This window comes from Phycomyces blakesleeanus (genome assembly GCF_001638985.1).
Source record: "Phycomyces blakesleeanus NRRL 1555(-) unplaced genomic scaffold PHYBLscaffold_26, whole genome shotgun sequence".
Classification (NCBI taxonomy): Eukaryota; Fungi; Mucoromycota; class Mucoromycetes; order Mucorales; family Phycomycetaceae; genus Phycomyces; species Phycomyces blakesleeanus.
The window spans coordinates 258,970-280,289 of NW_017265159.1; the positions used below are offsets into that span (position 1 = coordinate 258,970).

The 21,320-nt window shown below is 34.8% G+C and overlaps 7 protein-coding genes across 7 annotated transcripts; 3 read left to right on the forward strand and 4 right to left on the reverse strand.

Annotated features, from left to right (window-relative positions):
- Positions 1–2,561: 2,561 nt before the first annotated feature.
- On the forward strand, positions 2,562–3,751 carry PHYBLDRAFT_11958 (hypothetical protein; the record flags this gene model as incomplete). Its single annotated transcript, XM_018428691.1, has 3 exons — positions 2,562–2,898; positions 3,049–3,277; positions 3,391–3,751. Coding segments are annotated over 3 exons (927 nt in total), but the record flags the coding sequence as incomplete, so codon positions are not given.
- A 218-nt stretch (positions 3,752–3,969) lies between these two features.
- Positions 3,970–5,093, reverse strand: PHYBLDRAFT_127772 (hypothetical protein). Its single transcript, XM_018429186.1, has 4 exons — positions 4,959–5,093; positions 4,687–4,878; positions 4,476–4,595; positions 3,970–4,407 (listed from the first exon to the last, which is right to left on the reverse strand). Exons 1-4 carry the CDS (start codon positions 5,028–5,030, stop codon positions 4,168–4,170), a joined length of 624 nt encoding a protein of 207 aa, XP_018286134.1. The 5' UTR covers positions 5,031–5,093; the 3' UTR covers positions 3,970–4,167.
- Positions 5,094–7,344: 2,251 nt separating this feature from the next.
- PHYBLDRAFT_156418 (hypothetical protein) lies at positions 7,345–9,494 on the forward strand (the record flags this gene model as incomplete). Its single annotated transcript, XM_018433488.1, has 8 exons — positions 7,345–7,369; positions 7,435–7,668; positions 7,805–8,196; positions 8,296–8,453; positions 8,553–8,726; positions 8,792–9,056; positions 9,161–9,318; positions 9,410–9,494. The coding sequence occupies 8 exons, from the start codon at positions 7,345–7,347 to the stop codon at positions 9,492–9,494; spliced, it is 1,491 nt and encodes a 496-aa protein (XP_018286135.1).
- Positions 9,495–11,227: 1,733 nt separating this feature from the next.
- PHYBLDRAFT_91174 (hypothetical protein) lies at positions 11,228–12,243 on the reverse strand (the record flags this gene model as incomplete). The annotated part of the gene is made up of 2 exons (XM_018443765.1): positions 11,228–11,970; positions 12,066–12,243. Coding segments are annotated over 2 exons (921 nt in total), but the record flags the coding sequence as incomplete, so codon positions are not given.
- A 722-nt stretch (positions 12,244–12,965) lies between these two features.
- PHYBLDRAFT_89696 (hypothetical protein) lies at positions 12,966–14,548 on the reverse strand (the record flags this gene model as incomplete). The annotated part of the gene is made up of 5 exons (XM_018443730.1): positions 12,966–13,234; positions 13,335–13,630; positions 13,763–13,922; positions 14,013–14,157; positions 14,345–14,548. Coding segments are annotated over 5 exons (1,074 nt in total), but the record flags the coding sequence as incomplete, so codon positions are not given.
- Positions 14,549–15,084: 536 nt separating this feature from the next.
- PHYBLDRAFT_173591 (hypothetical protein) lies at positions 15,085–17,038 on the reverse strand (the record flags this gene model as incomplete). The annotated part of the gene is made up of 9 exons (XM_018437062.1): positions 15,085–15,386; positions 15,570–15,723; positions 15,839–15,863; positions 15,964–16,039; positions 16,129–16,237; positions 16,320–16,380; positions 16,472–16,564; positions 16,637–16,860; positions 17,027–17,038. 9 exons carry the CDS (start codon positions 17,036–17,038, stop codon positions 15,085–15,087), a joined length of 1,056 nt encoding a protein of 351 aa, XP_018286138.1.
- A 1,223-nt stretch (positions 17,039–18,261) lies between these two features.
- PHYBLDRAFT_156419 (Cdk1/5 group protein) lies at positions 18,262–20,176 on the forward strand (the record flags this gene model as incomplete). The annotated part of the gene is made up of 10 exons (XM_018433489.1): positions 18,262–18,509; positions 18,668–18,728; positions 18,837–18,896; positions 19,056–19,226; positions 19,314–19,440; positions 19,523–19,559; positions 19,643–19,720; positions 19,847–19,850; positions 19,995–20,039; positions 20,126–20,176. The coding sequence occupies 10 exons, from the start codon at positions 18,262–18,264 to the stop codon at positions 20,174–20,176; spliced, it is 882 nt and encodes a 293-aa protein (XP_018286139.1).
- Between the last annotated feature and the right edge of the window lie 1,144 nt (positions 20,177–21,320).

The following is a 21,320-nucleotide window of genomic DNA, read 5'->3' on the forward strand; positions in this document are numbered from 1 at the left end:
CCAAATCTGCCTCTTTATTCCTAAAAAGACACTCTACACTGACATAAAAAACTTTTAAACCCTTTTTATATACTGTTTAAGGCAGGGATATCTAGCAATTGTGATAATTAAACCAACAGGCTTGATTTTCGATTTGCTCTAATTGGAGCTCAATAGTGAAAGACGTCAGGACCAAACCAAAATATGAAGTTAGATTTCTCGATTACCGGCTAATTTACTAGTAACACTTACGAAGCTGAATATATATATATTTTGTTCTTGGTTTGTTCGCTAATGTATTTGCTACTACTATTACTATTATTTATATACGCCTTTGTATACGGGTACAAGGGTTATTATCAGATAAGAAATCTTGGAAATGGGTTTGTATATATAGTCCTCTTTTTCTTTTTCATTATTTTTGTGATCTTGTCTATAGTATAATGTCTTCAGCCATCTCAAAGCATATATATGTTCTTTGCTGTTCTATCCATATTAATACATAAACCTTTATATTTAGAAATCTTAGTTTGTTTTTACTATACACAAGGTAAAATAATTGAACTTAACGATACTTGAGTAAACTATGACTGTGAGATATATGTGGTTCCGATCTATCCTTCTTTAAGTAAAATGCTATTTTTGCCACTCCCTATATTATTGTATCATAAAAATAAGAAACAAACAAACAAATAAATAAATAAATAAATATAAAGTACACACAATACACAATACACAATACAATAATAGAAATGGCTTGCTGCTTTTTCTGTAAAATGAAATAATAATAATAATAATAAAAACACTATGTGAATAATGATGATAATTGTTAAAGTATTTATATGAGATCTTTAACTTACACTGAGAACATATTTATATTATTTTTGTACCCTCGGTATTTGGTGCCTATTTTACTTTGACTCTTTATGGCAAGATTTAAAGTGTCTGTGTAGTCTTTTACATAATCAATTACTATTTATATTCACATTGATATATTAATACCAGTATTAATATATAAATACACATATATACCCATATGTATATATTCATATTCATATTCATGTTCATGTTCATGTTCATATACATGTTTACTCGGGAAGAGCATTTGTATTCTTGGTTGTATAAACGGGAAGCCTCTTCTCAGTAATTACTGAACTTATACTTTAGTCACTAGTTCTAAAAATAAATTGCCTATAAACCGTGCCATGCCATATCAATTGTCAATTAGGGTTTTACTTCTAGTACTCATTCGGATCTTTTTTTTTTTTTCAACAGGGTGCACAGGTAGCATTTTAGAATTAAATAAAGAGAGCAAGCCCTTCTCTCTAGATAATTGACCAATTACCTTTCAATTTATCATTATGATAATATCTGCTAGTCTATTGACCAGGCTGATATTATGATTTCATCAATATACTGTGTATATAGCTAGTTAAAGTAGTTGTCCGTTATTAATATTAATAGTACCAATAGTAATTGGATACATGCGCTAATCAATTACAATGGATCTCTACCGAACACAAAATAGTTCAATATGTAGAGTCCATGGCTTATCTTTTTTGCCATCAATTCTTCCATTCTTCTCAGATGTGCATAATGGGTTACAAAGGTCTGCTCATTAAAAGGGCGCAAAATATGAAATAGAAACGTATATTTTTTATTTTATTTTTTGAAAAAGCGCAACACCAAAATAAAATAAAAAATAAATAAAAATAAAATACATACACAGCATAACATATCACACAATTGTGAAAACAAGAGTTGCGTAGTCTGTAACTACGAATTATTATTATTTTTTTTATTTTTTATTTATTATTTATTATTTTTTTTATATTCTCCTTGATTTTTATTTTTATTTTTATTTTTTTTCATTTTTTTTTACTCTTGTCATACTCCGTTAATGTCCTCGGTCATACAATCCCCTCAAAAGCTTCTTTCTCCCCCTCAAGAGACTGACGCTGAACCCTTGGCTGTGGAACCTGCCGTGGGGGCCAAAAGACGACTGTCCAAGTCCGGCGACAGTAAAGACAAAAGACCACGCGAGTCAGTACGACAGTCAATGATACATTCCGAACGCATCGTTCGCTTAAGAAAAGACAGATACAGACCATGTAGGTCCCCAAACACTCAATCAATAACCTCTTTAATTATTGCATTGCTGCATTAGCAAATTTTATAGTTAATAATTTATCTCATTTTAACTCTTATAAATATATATATTGTTTTCAAAGATTTCTTGACAGTTCATGAAGGAGATTCTAATTCTCCTCGAAATGGACCTGAAGAATCACTCCGAGTGAGCTTAGAGTACCCGTCTAATGAAACCGAAAGGTAGATATTGGGAATTTTCATTAGTGGGGTGCAAAATAATAATAATAATAATAATAATAATAATAATAATAATAATAAAACAATGAGAAAAGAGAATGTTTGGTTCATTCCAACCAACTAGCTCACCTCACTAAACCCCACAGCTGTTCAGCCTCTTTCAACAAACGCACTAATGATTCCATGCCATGGTCATTAGCTTCTTGCTTCTTAAGCCTGTATTAAAAAACACAGCCGACGACGATGGAGCCGAAGATACAGACGAATACAATCCGATTACAGATCTCATACGAACCGCTGATCTTATTTACGAATGTTTCCTGACCCCTTCTCAACAAAAACTTCTGGGCGATGACCAACAAGGTGTGATGCGTAATCTGACCAAGCATCGCAATCGCCGTAATGGCCCTGGATTTGTTGAGGCAGTAGAAGAGTTCAATAGAGTAATTCGCGAGTTGCGTTCCTCGGGAGAATTACGAAAGAACGCAAAAGCCATGCGACACCCTAATTATGACCTCACCTGTCATATTTTGTACCAGATCTACAGTCGAACGGTAGCCCATCAAGCAGAAGCTTTGAATAATTATGCTGGTAAGTTACATTCTTATAAACATACAAAGGTTTCAGTAAATCGATAAAGAGAGTGATAGAGTGTGAGAGAATGAATTGTAATTACAAGGATTCCTTTCTTTTTTTAAAAATAATAACAATAATAAATCTTTGGCTTTTATTTTTACATAGCGTTTTCAAACAATGTATATGGAGAGATCAACTCGATTCTAGTCAAGGAATTCATTGCAAAAACGCATATTACTTCGTCGAGTGTGTTTATGGATCTTGGTTGTGGTATTGGTAATGTTGTCCTTCAGGTTGCAGCACAGACAGGATGTGAAGCATTTGGAATTGAGATTATGGAGACACCTTGCAAGTACGCCAAGAGACAACTCAAAGAATATGCTTCCAGGATGAGGTAACATATATATATATATACTCTTCTTCTTCTCTTTCACTCTCTTATTGATACTTTGCTTTCTAATTCCATTTATTTATTTGTTGTTGTTGTTTTTTTTTTGTTTTTTTTAGAGCATGGGGTTTACCTACAGGAAAGATTCGTTTCCGACATGGCGATTTCTTGGAAAGTGGAAATGATGTTCATCCGACATTGAAGCGAGCAGACGTGTTGTTGGTCAATAACTATGCATTCGATTGGGAGACAAACCATTCGTTGGCCCAATTGTTCTTGGACCTTAAAGAGGGCACTAAGATCATTTCTCTCAAGTCGTTTGTACCCAAGAACCACAAACTCAACCAACGGACCTTTCATTTACCAGAATCTATCCTCAGAGTCGAAGAATTCGAGTATTTTTCGGATGCTGTCAGTTGGACCAACAATGGAGGAACTTATTATATTGCGACTGTTGACAGAAGTCGTCTAGAGCCATTTTACAAAGGCATGTATGGTTACTGAAGAAAATCGAGCAAAGGTATTGCTTATAAGTTATAATGTAGTTTTTCTTCTTCTTCTTTTTCTTCTTGTACATCTATTTATTATATATATATATACACACACACATATATATATATATATTCTTTCACTCTTGTTGTTGTTGATTTTTTCACATTTTGGCTTTCGCATCGTTTGTTCATAGATCCTTTCTTTTTGTCATTTTCATTTTATATATATATAAAAGAAAGGTTTATATATAGGTGTGGGTGTTTGTATGTATATGTTTTTGTGTAAATGTATAAATACATATATATATATCTATATGTGTTTAGGGAAAAAATATATATAGTTTTGTATGAGGGGAATTTTTGGAGTTGTGTAGATATTTTCTAAATATTAAAAGAAACGACCCTCTAGTGCTTGACCAGCTTGTCACCTTGGATCAACTTCTTCTCGATAAGATAGTTCAAAATGGTCTGAACACCCTCGTTAATAGATACTTCGTGGGTCTTGATGTGAATTTCGGGGGAAGTGGGGGCTTCATAAGGAGCAGAGATACCGGTGAATTCCTTGATCTCTCCAGCCTTGGCCTTCTTGTAAAGACCCTTGGGGTCACGCTCCTCGACCACAGACAAAGGAGCATCGGCATAGACCTTTAAACGTACAAACACCATAAGTCCATATTCTCCTCTTCTTTTTGTTTACTATCAAATCAACTCACCTCGATGAAAGGAATACCAGCAGCTTCGTGAAGAGCTCTAGCAGCATCACGATCGGCCTTGTAAGGGCTGATAAAAGCGGTAATGGCAATGACAGTAGCATCAGAGAAGAGCTTGGAAACCTTTTATTTGAATTATTTGAATTAAAGATCGGCGTTAGTCAAGTCACTATACGCATTAAATCCATCATCATATCGAGTCTTTTTCTTTTACCTCTGCAATACGACGAATGTTTTCGGTACGGGCCTCAGGACCAAAGCCGAGGTTCTTGTTCAAACCAAAACGAATGTTGTCACCGTCCAGACGGTAACCAGAGATACCAGCGTGCAACAAGGTCTGTTCAAGAGCAGCAGCAAGAGTAGACTTTCCAGAAGCAGACAAACCAGTGAACCAGATGGTGCAGCCCTGAAAAAGAAAATCAATTGTCAGATTGGCTAAATAAATAAATAGGCTTTGGTTCTCTTTTCCACGTTAAAGATCATTACCTTTTGGCCGAGAAGTTCTTGACGTTCAGTAAGAGAGACAGCGCCCTTGTGCCATGTAATGTTGGTAGCCATTATTGATTTTTTTAAAAAAGAATAAAGGTGGAAGGGAGGGGAGGAGGAGTTTTGTTAGTTTCGAGAAAGAGAGAAAAGAATAAGAATAAGAAAGCCACTTTGACATTGGCAGTTAAAGCAAGTTTTTTGGCGGAGATGGCGAATCGCTCTCTTCATTCATTGGCAGTTTGGTTGATTGCGCCATTCACGCCACCTCTGATACCTGCATCTTAGATACCATTGGTAAATGTGTACAGATATGTTCCAATGAAGAATAAGAAGCAGAAGAAGAAAGCCGGGTGCCTTGATGCATGTTGTACCTTCATCTAAAGAATATTGTCCTACTGTCCCTTGATTATCTCAATCAAAAGTCGTCATTTGGCTATAATAGATAGTGTCGTTAAATGTTCTGAACCACTGCTCCCAAAAAAAGAAATAAGGACAAATCATGTCTCACATAGTTTTCCTGGCATATTCTGTTCATATTTCCTCCATGATACATTGAATAAATAAGCTGTATCTCCATGAAAATATATTTACAGTAGTTATAAACTATGCACGATATAGATAAGACATACATACATGTATTCCCTATAAGCTTTGTCTTATTTAATATGAAAAAATAGCATAACTCTTGCAAATTGAAATTTGGACAAATTTTCCAAATTTTGAGAAAATCCTGGTTCTGAAAAAGGCAGTTTTGAGCCTGCTTCAGATGTCGATTGTCAAATATAGCAACTTATAAATGTCTCCATTTTTCTGGCGAGTTCAGAACATTTAACGACACTATCTAATTCGATATCCTTCTAGAATTTATTTATTTTTTAAATTTCTGCAAATTTGGAATCTTCCTTTGTAATTCTGTGTAATTTGTATTTATTATGGCTGTAACTCTGATGGAATTTTAACCGTAACTTTCTTTCTCTCTTGATTTTCAAAAAAAGATAAAAGTGCACAGTTACGGGGAATTTCGATCACTGTATAAAATAATTCAGACTCCTGTAAGCCCCTTGCAATTTTTATTTTATATATGGCGCCTGTTGTTACACAGGGTGTTAAATGAAGTAGGAACGAAGCAGAACAAAGCTGCCAGCTGTAAAGAAAAATCTAAAGTGTATGATGTGTTATATGGTGCTCATGTACTTGATATTCAAAGCTAATTTTGATTATTGGTTATTTATCTAGTGTTCATATCTTCTGACATAAACTACTGTACATATCCCTTCTCTCTTTTCTTCCTCTTTTTTTATTATATGTGCGGTATAATATATGATAAAGCTAGAAGTCCTGCTCTTGGTAGACAATTAAAGGTGGTATATAAGATTGGGCTTAGCTTAGTTGGTATGATAGAAGACATGTGTCCCAAATATCCTCTAGTCTCTGTGAGTATATTTTAAAGATATTATCCATAAGCAAATAATGTCCATTATAGCTTTCATAAATCTCAGAGAATGGGCAAGCCACAATTACTTTAATAAGTTTCGGAATGACAGGCCTGGTTTATGTTAATGTGAACTGAATTGTAAGAACAGAAAAATAGTAGCGAATCTAATGAACATTCGAAATCTGACATTCCAATCGACTAAAGTTTTGCAAATCCATCTCTTCAGAAGCTGTTGTCATAAAGTAAGTTTATCTGCAGGGTTGTAATGAAGGGAGTACATTGCGGGGGATATGTGAGGGTTGTTTTTTTTTATAAAATGTCTCAAATTGAGTCTGTGTTAAATGTACGCACACACGTACTTCATATCTACAATATCATTCGTAACCTATATTCAACCAAAGCTTTTTTCCCCCAAAAAAAAGTAAACCTTGCTTCTGTTTTCTGACAATTTGTTCCTGAAAAGGTGACGGAGATAAGGACGCACTGGATTCGACGTCACCTCACTAAATCTCCAAAAGAAGAAGTCGAGAAAGTCTAGAGGTAGCATTTTATTGGTCTAAATGAATTATAATTTAGATTCAACTTCGTCTCAATCTCAAGTTTATAAAATAAAATAAAAAAAATTCTGAAATTGTTATATATCTCATTCGAAAGGACCCAAATATCTTGTTCGTTTTTTTCTTGTTTAAAGCAACCCAAATACTTTCATGTCAAACAGAAACTACAACACCCTGCCCTCTGATCCAGAGGTTCAGCCTATCAACTCACCCACCGTATGAATCCTTCTTCTTTCTACTAGTAGTTATCTATTATAGCATGTCAGTTTAAAGCATGACGTATTAACATAATACTTTCTATCATTTCAAAAAAAAATAGAGACCTCGCTTGCATCGTATAGTGGGTGCTGTTCTGCTGGTTTTAGCTGGATCTGTTATTGCAGGAACTACTATTATGCTGGTGGCAAAGAATGAACCTGGTATGTATTCTATATCTATCTATTTAAATCTCTTCTCTTATCTATCACAATATATATATATATAGCCCCTCAAAATGTGATTATGATGATCAGTGATGGATTTGGTCCTGCTTCAGAGGCCTATGCTCGTCAATACCACAGCTGGGACCAAGGACTTGGCTACAAGGCAATGCTCCCCTTGGATACTATTCTTGTAGGTTCAAGTCGAACCCAGAGTTCGTCTAGCATGATCACCGACAGCGCAGCTGGTGCAACTGCATTTGCCTGTGCACAAAAGTCGTACAACGGAGCTATTGGCGGTAATGTGAAAACAACTTTTTTTTAAGTCCCAAGGGCAAGAGAGGGAGAACAAAAGAGAGAGAGAGGGTGGGGGTGTTAATTGTTTTAAAATCATCGAACTTGAACCACTCATGCACACCTATGCACACAATATAGTGGACTCAAAGGGTGTGCCTTGCGGTACTGTGCTTGAATCAGCCAAACTCCACCGAAACATGCTGACAGGTCTTGTGGTGACTTCTCGCATAACCCACGCCACCCCTGCCTCTTTCTCTGCCCACGTACTTGGTCGCGATTCAGAGAATGATATTGCTTCTCAACAAATCGGTTTCAACCCCCTTGGTCGTACTGTTGACTTGATGTTTGGTGGTGGAGCGTGTGAATTTACATCCAACCTAACTGAACACAGTTGCCGACTTGATACTCGTGATCTGTTTGAAGAAGCTAAGGAGTCCTTTGGCTGGACCGTTAAGCGCACTCGTGAAGACTTTGATGAAATTGAGCCTTCTGATGCCGAATTACCCTTGATGGGTTTGTTCGCACCTGATGTAAGATATTTGGCTTGGTTGGGTTGGATAGAATTGGGTTAGGTTAGGGGATTTTTTTGTTTTGTTTTGGATGATATAACCAACACAGATTTTTATTAGCACATGTCCTATGAAATCGACAGAGACTCCTCAAAGCAGCCTTCTCTTAAAGAAATGGCCAAAAAGGCACTTGAGATTCTCAACGTTGCATCCAAGAAGCAGGGCACTGGCTTTTTCATGATGATTGAAGGTAGCCGAATTGACATGGCTGCTCATACGTAAGTCTGGGCTGGGATTCTTCTTCTTTTTTTTTTTTAGGATAGAGAGAATTCAAGTAAATAACTGGCTCTTTTATTATAAATCAAAAAATATTACAGAAACGACCCAGCTGCCCATGTCCATGAAATCTACGAATACAACCAGGCTATTCTCGCTGTCAAGGAATTTGTTGATGCAAACCCCAACACTGTTGTCATTTCTACCAGTGACCATGAAACAGGTGGATTCACGATTGGTCGTCAAATCGGCAAAGACTACCCAGAGTACAAGTGGTGAGTAATTTGTTGATTTAAACACACGCATACAAGGATATCTAACAATGAAATGCTTGTTTTAGGAATCCTGAGGTTATTAAGCGTGTACAGCATTCATCCCAATATTTGGCTGGTATATGGCGTAAGGAAATTGATGCCAGTGACGAGGATTATTCTGCCAAGGTCAAGGAATTTTTGGTTACCGTGATTTTGCGTGATGGACTTGGTATTGATAACCCCACCGACGAAGAGCTTGAGCGCCTTATGAGCTGGAAGGGTAGCAACAAGTGGACAGAAGAGCTGGCCTATGACCTCACTGATATGGTTAGCCGACGTGCATTACTTGGAGTAAGTGGTTAGATAGAATAGCTTGCAATTTTTTTTTGAAAGGCATGCTGTAAATAAGTAGGACCGAATTCTTAACTAAGTACTATTGCTTGTATTGCTTATAGTGGTCTACTCATGGTCATACTGCCGTAGACGTTAATCTGTATGCTTATGGTCATCAGAGCGAGAAGCTCAGAGGTAACCATGAGAACACCGACATTGGAGATTTCATTGTTGAACAATTAGACCTGAATCTTGAGGATATTACCGAGCGCCTTAAGAGGTATGTTAAGATATATATATATACGTATATATGTACTTTATTAAATATAAATAAATACTGACTAACAATATGATCTGTATCTCCACAATAGCCACGATTCGTTTAAGGAGTTTGGAGTTAATAACATCGAAAATTCCAACACCACTACAAACAAGCACAAATATCACCACCTTTAAGTGATCATAATACCAATACCAATACTCATCAATATACTCTTCTAAAAATAAAAATAAAAATAAAAACTCTCAGTTTCTCAAACTTTCTAGCTAAAAACCATAATTTTTCCTCTTAACCTATCATAGTTAAAGGAAAGTTACTTTTTCTTTTCGTCTAGATTTGGCTTGAAATTACTCCTTTATAGTCTGTGTATGCATCATACCCAAGATACACTTTTTATATTCTTTTTTTTTTTACATCTTTACTTCTCTATTCAATTTCATTATTTGATTTTCGATATGCTAAAAATACATAGTCTTTATATAAACCATTCTATTGTTTTTATTATTATTTGCTCAATAAGCCTTCCAAAAGGCTGTCTAGATCTATATAATTATAAACGAGATTTTCGTGGGGGACTACTATGATTCATTACCATTACGTCTTTGTTTTTGTTATCAGAAAGAAATCCCAATCGGGAAAAGGGGTATTTAAGGTCTATGTGCATCCAAAACAAATCGGTATATCTTTCAAATATAGACATAGTACTTTGTTTCAAAAATCTTTATAAACTCACAAAAAAAAAACAAGAGAGAGAGAAAAAAGGTTTCTAGTCCGAGAATAAAGTTTAAAAGCATAAGTTGTATTACCAACGTTTACACTTGCGCTTTTACTTATAATTGGTTATCTAGTAAAGCTAGAACTAGTTAGATATTGTTGCGGTTGCTGAACAAAATAACTTACTTTACCTTGACAACCATGTTCTCCCTCATTTCCGAGAGTTTTCGGGGACGTGGTAAAAAAAATAGGGAAATAATCGCTTAGGGGTTGAACATTATCGATATTTCCGGGGAAAGGCGTAAATTTTCATATATGTATATATTCTTCTTTACGCCAATATAAGTTTCTCCACCAATGTCATAGTTGCTATATTAGATCAACCTCTAACCTTATTGTATCTGGTAATTGCGATAAGAGATAATTTATGAATAATAATATATTAGGAAAAAGATATTACTGTCACTAGCAGTTAAAATATGTCAAATATAACACTATTTAGCTACACTAAATTTAACTTCATTATTTTAACGTTTTAAATGAAAATGGCGTTTTTTTTTTCTTTATTCTCGGGTGGTAAAAACAATTAATCTAAGCTAAAGGTGATGATAATGGGGTGATATAGTCCGAGGGGTAAGAAACTATTGGAGGGAATACAAACTCTGTCGAATATATCGAGCACAAGCAGTAAATTCCATGATAAAATGTTGTTAGATAGAAAGAAAAGGCGTGGGTTTGTATAGCCAGGTCCACTAAAGGCATACAAAAGTGCTTCCAGAAGCAGACTGGTATTAAGATCAAGTCCCCAGCTCCTCTATATCAGAATTAACTATTGATATAATGGTAATTCAATGACGATATCATTAAAGGTGCACAAGACTCTAACAATATTTCTTATCTTGAAAAACATGCTCCAAAATTATTCGGACACTAATTTAGCAAAACTATGTATATTTTATTATAAAATTCTAAAAATGTCTAATAGTTTATACTGGGAGAAAAATGCTTAAGACTATTGCATTGGTGCACCTTTAACGACGCTCTATATACAATATTATATGATAAAACGTAATAGAACGTAATAGAATATAATAGAATAGACTATAAAGCAAGTTTCACCTTCAAATTATCAATAAAAGTGTACTAGGAATCATTTTGAGGTTCTCCATTTTTATTTTGGAGGAGCACAGGGATTGGTGATAAAATCGATCCAATTAGAATGCGTTTGTTGAACAACTTTTTCAATCGGCCATCCTTTGGCACCTGCTACTATATGGGCAATTGCCACCAAACATTCATCCAGTGGCTCTGGCCTGTCGATATCTGATTCAAGCAGCAGTCTGTCGTCAGGGACAGCTTTGATTAATTGATCCAATTTTGACCGCACAAGTCTAGAATTGATTGCCACTGAGAATGATATATAAATTTTGTATCCACGCACACTTAGAAACTGTGGTATCGTCCCAGGAGAACCACCAAAGGAGTGTAGACACAGTCTCACAAGCGACTTGTCACCTTTCTTTATCTTCTTAGACGTTTGATGAAGAAGTGTCATCAAATGACCTTGGCTTTGGACACAATGGATACTCGCACCACGGTTCAATTGGCGAGCCAATTCAAGTTGGGCTCCTAGGATGGTCAATTGATGTTCCATAGTAACCTTTACACTAGTTGGGCGTATGCCCTGCCAGACAATCGATCCCCCTGGCATCAAACGGGCTGCTCGATCTAAACCAACCTCGCCCACTAGAGCCGATGGATCAGCCACCAGTCGATTATAAAGATTGGTGTGCCAGACGTCAAATGAAAAAGGAGGCTCTAATTGAGATATAAGTTCTTGTTTCTCGGCCGAGTCAGAACATTCCAACACGGATTCATAGTGGTCATTTTCTGTGCTTTGATTCCCAATGACACGATAGCTGAACCATGGGTGAATACCTTAAGTTTTTTTTTTGGATTAGATTAAGAATTGTGATCGTATTTTCTCTTTTATTATTATTGTTCTACAAAAAAAAATGGAGAAAACTCCTCACCATAGCAGGGAACGCATTTTTGAGGTGATACTTGATTGCATGCATTTGCTACACTGGAAACACGATCCCAATCGTCTTGACGCACTCCCATCAGGGTAATGTGACCAGTTTTTAGTGCAGGAATCAAATCAAGTTTGTCAATGGCATCATGAGCATGACAATGGGCATCACACAATTTGGAAAATAAAGAGGGTTCTAATGGTTCACAACTGAATTGTTTTTGAATTTCGTCTTGACACATGATAATAACAATAACCAAGTTAGTAAGAATTTGTTAAATAGGAAGTTTTATTATAATTCTCATAATTAATACTATAAAAATTAATTAGATACAAGGTAATAACAGAGTTATGTGTTATCTAACAAGACTTTGTTCAAATCTTTCTGCTTCTTATTCTTTGCTTTTCTTGTTACCTTTACTGTTTTTGTTTAAAAGTAATCAAATGGAAATAGATTTAGCGAAAATATATATATAGCAGAATATTTTAGTTAGACATAGAAGATGCGAATAATAATCTATTTGTTATTAGAAAATGTTGTGAGCAAAAATAAAAGCAAATAAAGAATGAATGAAGAAATAAAGCATATTAGTATTGATGCCAAAGAAAATCGTTCATGAAGAAACCAACAGAAAGAGCAGAAGCAGAATTAGGAAGAGCGAGAGAAAGAGCAAGAGCAAGAGCGAGAATAGCAGCTAGGAATATTATAAATGTTGTTCTTTGCCTTTTTCCTCTTTTTTTTTCTCATTTATTTCTTATTATTTTACAAAGGCTTTTTGAGAGCCTTTTCTCTATTGGCTCGTTTTCTTTGTCGTTTACATTTATGGCACATACAAGTTCCATCTGACCAGTCTGTCTCAGAATCGGTTGAACTAACATCTATTCTAGCGCTTGGACTACTGTTATTGTCTGAGGCTCCAGAAGATGAAAGCGTAGTGCTGCTACTGCTACTGCTACTAGAATCTGAGCTACTAGGAGGTAATCGAGGAACTGACAGGACCATGTCGAGCTGAACTGACATTTTTGCAAATTCTGGATCTGTCTTGCCGAGTTGTTTGATCTTTTGATAAAGGCGTTGGCCAAGTTTAGGGCGACTGTGTCGAGTACAAAGGTAAACGTAGTCGAGATTGGTTGGGGAGCAGAAGTTCTGAGTAACAGCAATTGTGGTATCTATCGAATTGAAACAAAATGATGTGTGAGTGCGTGTTCCATGGTTAATTTGGAGAAGAATAAAAAATATATCTTATATCCCTTTTAAAGGCTTTCTTACCTAAATTCATCACAACATGAGGCCAACCACCTGGAACAAATATGGTTTCTCCTGGACGTTGAAGAACTTCGACCATCCCTAAGCGTTCACCCAGTGTTCTATTGTCATCTTCAGGACCATCCCGTACTTTAAATTTTGGGAATACGGTACTGAACCACGAAACACCTTCATGATCATAGGGTTTCATGGGAGGATCGATAATTTTCTTTGGTGTCCCAGGTGGGAAAAGACACCAACGCTTGTGTCCTTTAAGTAGAGCGTTCCAGGCAGAAGTACCAAGAGGATCAATATGAATTCTAAAGTTTTTTTTTTTTGAAAAAAGAATAATGACAATGGCAATGGTTAATCGCTGTATATATCTTTATATATACATATTCTTCTTCTTATGTACATATGATAACAAGATAAATATTAGGAATATATTTTACCCAGTTCCACTTCTTGCTCCTCCCATAACAAGCCATCTGTAAGGAGGTCGTCTTCTTTCTCGAGCCAATCGAAACAAATCATCTGAAAAGTAACTTGGGACCTGGTAGTCTCCCAACAATAACATCGGGGACAGAGGATCAGCTTTGCGTCGTCGCTTTCCTTCATGTTGAGCGTCGTCTTCGTCGTCGTCTGAGGATTGCCGATTGCTTTTTGATTTTGATTTCTTGCGTCTGTCTTTGTAAAATCCACTGTCGAAAATGTAGAGCGGTGAATCGTCTTTTCTGCCTTCATGTTTGTTGTAGTGTAGGAAGTGTTTCATCTTTAGGTACACATTGTTTTCGTCATCGTCTTCGCCCACTTTGAATAGATGAGATCCGTAATTCTCCAATAATGCCTTTTGTGTGTATGGATGTGTGTGTTTTTGTGTGCATTTTATTAAATTATTAAATTATAGTATTATTATTATTATTGCTATGATTATTTTTACTTTTATATTAAAGTGCATTATATCATACTCTTTATATATTCATATGTATATGTGTTTATAGCATAAGAAAAAAATTAAAGAAAAAAATGCTTACGGATTCTGTCCAGGTTGTGTGGGCTCTCCAGTGGTCAGTGGCATGAGTAATTACTACAGGAATGTTCTTGGCCTCATAATTTTGAACGAATTCAGCTTTTGATACTTGGCGATAGTCAATGCGTGGAACAACATCAACAAAGGCATTGATCCAGTAATCTCTTTCACAGAAATTCCATTTCCTCCATCCAAACAAATCTAGTTCTATTCCATCGATCGATCGATTGATTTTCTTTTGGTTAATAAAGAATATGCCTTCTTATTCAAATATAAAGCTGTACAAAAAATAAAATAAAAAGAAGAGTGATTTTTTTCTCATTATTATAATTATTTATCCTTTTCTTACCTGAACGTGCTTTGATCTTTACTCTGTGAATCTTGCGATCAGTTCGCGTTCCCTTTGTTTCTTTGTAATTTTTGTAGCTGTCATCGGACCGCTGTTTTTTAGGTAGGCTTGATTTAGCCATTTCAGTGACCATAATATCGACAAGTCAAATTGTTTAAATTGATTTAAATACTTCTTATATTTATATATAGAACAAAGGAAGAAGATTTAAAGATTCTCTAAAGAATTTAAAAAAGAAAAAGAAAAAGAGGTTGAATTTGTGCTGTTATTAATTGGTATACAATTTGAATTGAAATTTATCTCTTTTATATATATAAAAAAAAACAGGTGAGGTTCGGACTTGATTTTATGTTCAAAGGTTTCAACTGAACATTAAAATAGTATATATATATATATTAAAGCTTGGACTGGGGCTTGGCTGTCAAGGGAAGTACAACCTTACCCTTGTTCTTGCCAGAGTGAAGGTATTCAACAGCCTCAACAACACTGTCAATACCGGAAAGACCGGCAGTATCAAGCTGTACAGTCAATTTACCAGCATCGAGCAACTGGACTAGACCAGCCATGTGCTCAGCGAATAGGTTTTCATAGGCAGGCATAAAGAAGCCTGTAACTGTACGAGATTTTCCCAGCAGTTGAAGAGTATCGATCTTGTCACCCTTCATTCCATCAGCGGTAGCATAGGAAGACATGGATCCTACAATAAATTTTGTAAGTACACATATATATATATTGAATATTATTATTTTGTACAATACTTTACCAATTACAATGAGACGTCCTTTGACAGCAAGCCTAAAGTAATTGAGTTTATTAATTTGATTCTTCTTCTACTTCTATTTAACCATGCATGGGAATGCTTCAAATTTTTGTGGTATACGATCATGCTGTGTGACTTGCCTCTTTAAGCTGACATCAAAGAATTTTCCACCAACACTCTCAAACACAATATCTAGACCTTTAGGATATTCTTTCTTCAAGACAGCTTCAAAGTCTTCCTTTTTGTAGTTGATGACACGATCACATCCCATAGACTTTAGATGTTTATATAATAAATAAAAAATAAAGAGAAAATTAGATGGATTTAAATAATCATTACTATTATTTATATTATACTTCGATAATATATATATATAATGTTTTACTAACCTTTAACATGGCCACCTTATCATCACTAGTAATAATAATTGAATCAAAGAATTGGACCCAATCAAGTGGAATTGAAACTCATTAGTAATTTGGATAACCGGGAAAATTATCCATGCATTGCTTACCTGGAGCAGGTACCAATTACGTGGTTACCAGCCAACTTGGCCAATTGAACAGCAATTTGACCAGCGCCACCGGCAGCTATTATATAAATATATGTTTATATGTATATATGCATACATGCATGCATGTACGTATTTAATAAACCCCCTCTTTTATTTTCTTTTTACCTGCAGTCACCAATACAGTCTCTCCCTTTGTCATCTGGCCATTTACTGTCAAAGCAATAGATGCAGTCAAACCAGAAGTCAACAAACCAAGCAATTCTGGTCGAGGGCTCTATGTGTTTTTTTTTGGTACACACAGCACAAATGTTAATATAAAAGTTTTCTTAATGATAATTGCTACCAATTCCTGTTACCTTTACTGGAATGGCTCTTTTGTAAGGTGTAATAACGTACTCTCCAAATGCACCATATTGGCTGAGTGTGTATGAGTGTGTTAGTGTACGTACAAAGAAATTGATTGATTTAGAGTTGAATCAAGCTCAATATTATTATTGTTAGAACTTACCTATAGGTAAGGTAGGTACCAATCTTTTCTTTAGGAATATTTGATCCAACTGCTACGATCTGACCAAGAGCTTCAAATCCAACATCAAATGGACTTTATCAATTGAATAAATGAATATTAATAAGCAAAACAAAAAGAAAAAAAAATAGAAAAAAAATGTCTTACGGCTTCATGTTTGCAACATATTTTCCATTGGTGTAATTGATATCTGAGGCATTGATACCGAGATAAAGGTTCTTTACGACCACTTGGTGGGGACGAAGGTTCTTCAAGAGGGATTCGTACTCCACTGAAACCATACGAGTAACCTTGGAAAAGTCGTTGCCGATAGCAAAGGCCTCTAGTTTACGGAAAGTTGTAGGTTGGCTTGCTTGGAAATTAGTCGACAGCTTATTTTAATAGAGTATAGTATAGTATAGTATAGTATAGTATAGTAGGGTGGAGATGAGGAAGTTTTCCCTATACCTTGACATGATTGTGAATGGTGTAATGGTGAATGATGTAGTTTGTCTTTTCTATCTTTTTCTTGATTTATACTCCCTCTCTCACTCTTACAGGCAAGTCCATTTTTATAGGATTTTAATTAATATTTTAATATTTTTTTAAGAGGCCGAATGGAAATCGCCTTTGTCAGCTTAATCTTTATTTTTTTATTTTTTGATATATATATTTCTTTTTATAGCATATTTATCTTCATTAATATTCCAAAAAGAAATACAAAAGAGAGAAAGAGAGAATATGGAGATATTCGTACACCTGTGAACAATATTTCCACGGTGTAATTGTTGTTTAGTCATTAAACTTCCTGTGTTCTACAAGAAAAAAACACCGTTTGTGGATCCAAGTGTCAAATTCATTATTCATAAGTGTCGTATTTAGCATATACAAGTATACACTCAGGCACACGCTATACACACGCACACGCTATACACAAGCATATACTACATACAAGCATACGCTACATACAATCACACGCTACATACAAGCATACAGGCACACAAGTTGTAGTTGATCATACATATATATATGGTACTCCTTAATGTGCGCACTACTTGAGTTTTTGAAGAAAATCAGGTTTTGAAACAATTTCTTAATACACAGTTGACTCAGGGGGTGCGCATTAAATATACAAAAAAAACAATACACAAATACAAACACATGCATATACACATTGTCAACTTTGTCAAACGTACAAAGAGTTAATGTAGATAAAGGTGCACACTTGAATGAAAGAAAATAACAGCAAAAACAAAGATCATTGTTTGTGCCTTTATTATTTTATAAATGCTATTCATTTGTACTTATAAAAAGAAGACAAGTAGAAGAAGTAGAAAAGCAGACTAAATGATAATTATTAGAGTAAAGATATATAAATTACCCCAAGGACTTTGATTTAATTCAACCAATTTAAATTATTCTTCTATTATAATTTTTTTTATTATTATTATTTAATTATTTAATTACTACTATTATATTATATTCGTATCTACGCTCATTACACTCACACAGACGCTCACATCGGCACACAGGCACACACACAGACGCACACATAGACGCAAACAAACAAGCATACAGATATACATACTGACAGACTGACAGGCATACAGACGGAAAGATACAGACACACACACATACATACATACATAATGTTTGGACAACCACACACGCGCCGTTCAATGATGCAAGCTGATAGAGAAGCTGATCTTGCCTACGAACGAGAACGAATGCCTCACGCACGAGAACGAATGCCCCATGCACGCCAAGACGAACACCAATTAAACCCCGTGTTAATGAAACGACGATTAACCTACGAAGATGAAGAAGCATTAGAATGGGAAGGAGAGGGATTGTGTAATTATCAAAAGATTGGAAAGATTGGCGAAGGCACATACGGTGTAGTATTTAAAGCTCGTGAGAAATCGACAAACAAATTGGTTGCCCTAAAGAAGATAAGATTACAGACGAGTCATGGAGTTCCAACAACAGCATTGAGAGAAGTAGCGATTCTTAAAGAAGTGTGTCACGACAATGTTATAAAGTAAACACCGTATACACAAGTACAAAAGATAATATAATTATAATTATACGAGAGAATGAATATCGGACTAACTTTATATATGTATTATGATTATGATTATTATGACTATTGTTATTTTTTTTAAAAAAAATTCCTATTATTATTACCATCTTTATAAGATTACTTGATCTGGTCCAAAAAGATACACTTCTTTACATGGTATTTGATTATCTTGACACGGTAAATATCAACAATTAATATTGGTATGTTAATATTGGAATATTTTGCATGTACTTATATACTTCTTTATTGTCACTATTACTGTCATTCTATCTTTCTTCTTTACAGGATCTAAGGGTCTACATGAATGCAACAAAGCGAGAAGGACTAACACACGGTCATATCAGAGTAAATGACATTTTATGTTCTACATATTTATACCCATTTTTGCTTTATAATATCCTTTTTTTTATTCTTCTTTTTGTAAACCCAAAAATACTGCTACTACTGCTACTACTGCTACTACTGCTACAAATAATAATAATTCTTATTATAACAATTCAATAGAGTTTTATGCAACAATTATTACAAGGCATCGACTATTGTCATTCTCATCGCATTCTTCATCGAGACCTCAAACCGCAAAACTTATTAATTGACAAGACTGGCCGATTGATTATTGCCGATCTTGGTCTCTCACGAACATTCAGTGTACCAATGAGACCATATACAAGTTCGGTAAGGAATGATAGATATTTCGCAAATATATTTTATATAAGAAGAGTTTCGATGCTGATAAATACAACAACTTTCGTACAACAATAGGTTATTACATTGTGGTATAGAGCACCAGAGATCTTGTTGGGTGAAGGATTCTATTCAACGGCAGTAGATATGTGGGGAGTTGGATGTGTGTTTGCAGAAATGATCACCCTTTGCCCGTTATTTCCAGGTAATTAAAGGGAGAGAATGGTGAGGAAGTATATGGTCATTAAAATAAAAACATTTTACTTAAAAACGATACATTTCTACAGGTGATTCACAAATTGGACAGTTATTTCAGATATTCAAGCAAGTACAATATGATATTTTGCTTTAAAACATTTATATTATAAAGAGGGAACTTTATTTTAATAATACCTACAAGTAATTAGAGTATGCGGTACACCCACTGAAAAAGATTGGCCAGGCATTACTTCTTTGCCAGATTACAATCCTGTATTTCCTCGCAAGTATATTACAACAGACCCAACACACATACACACACACACATATATATATATATATATATATATATATACATATATAGTTATTATTATTATTATTTTACTAATTTGTACTAATATATTTTTATATAGCATGGTGCCCTGTTGATATTTCTACACATCTTCAAACTTCTAGTAAATACCCTTTGGATATTGGAAACCTTGGTATCCATCTATTAAGAGTAATAAGCCTACTCCTATCAAATCAAATTCGTATCTTACCTTATATATTCTATTATAGTCACTATTGATATACGATCCCTCGATGCGTATGTCTGCAAGAAGGGTGAGTTGGCTGTTGTCCAGTGGGCTAATAATATCACTAGCAATACATATTTACCGTTGTTTCTTTCTCTCTCTCTTTTTTTGTAGGCTAAAGTACACCCATACTTTTTTGAAGACACGGATATGCTTCAATGTTAAACATGCTTCAGATATCAAGCTTGTATTTATCCCATCAGTCGATCGGTCATATATATATATATATATATATGTTCCATGTACAACTCTTATACTCACGCACATACTGACACACACATATACACTGACGCACACTCTCACCCTCACCCTCACCCTCACCCTCACGCACAAGCACAAGCACAAGCACAAGCACAAGCACAAGCACAAGCACTCCCACCACACTACACTACACTATTACGCACACACCTCTTTACAACCTTTTTACATATATTTCTAATGTCAATTTGCTTTGATTTATATACTTCAGAAACTAACAACATCAACACCACAAAAACTAACTTGGTAAGTTGAACAATATTTTTCTTTTAGTGATAAGTATATATTACTAACGCATGTATGTTTTTGCTTTCTTTAAAAGTTATTTCAAGCACTCTTCCTCTTCTTATATATATATATACCTTCTTTGGATTTCCAAGGTACTTTTTTTCTCTTTTATATATATATATACAAATATATATAAGAGAAAATAGCCAAGAAAATTACAAGTGTCTATATTCAATATACATATCCCTCTTCTTCTTCTTCTTCTTCTTCTTCTTCTTTACTATTATTATTCCACCTTGTACATTTTACATCATGTATAAACTCGCACGTTTGAACAACAGCAATCAAATGACACGCACATATATATATATATATATATCTGTGTTTATTACTATACATATATCTACACGTATAATTAATACAATCAAGAATTATTGCATAGATAGATAGATATATATATATCGTATATATATATATATCATTAATATTTCATTAATTCAAATCTCTTGGAAAGATCCCAAAAGTGACGTCGGATTCGGGGTCTGTGTTGGATCGGACTCTCTCGCTCGCTCGATCTCGCTCTCCGAACCTGGGAGAGTGGGTATTTTCTTGCAGTCAGAGGGGGGCACATGGATAAACTTCCTCTTTGAATTACCATTCAAATTAGTTTTATGTGAGTAAAGCAAACGAATGTCTACAGAACAATCCTATATATAAATATATAGAAAACAACATATCGACACAGACGAACAGATGGATAGATGGATGGATGTGGATTCAACAAAAATAAAAAAAAATAAAAAATAAAAATTATATATATATA

Excerpts from the sequence above, each read along its gene's own strand:
- PHYBLDRAFT_127772 (XM_018429186.1), bottom strand. The coding sequence starts at position 5,030 with ATGGCTACCAACATTACATGGCACAAGGGCGCTGTCTCTCTTACTGAA. Across the intron at positions 4,596-4,686 it reads ACATTCGTCGTATTGCAGAG|GTTTCCAAGCTCTTCTCTGA; the intron begins GTAAAAGAAAAA and ends TTCAAATAAAAG. Across the intron at positions 4,408-4,475 it reads CTGGTATTCCTTTCATCGAG|GTCTATGCCGATGCTCCTTT; the intron begins GTGAGTTGATTT and ends GTACGTTTAAAG.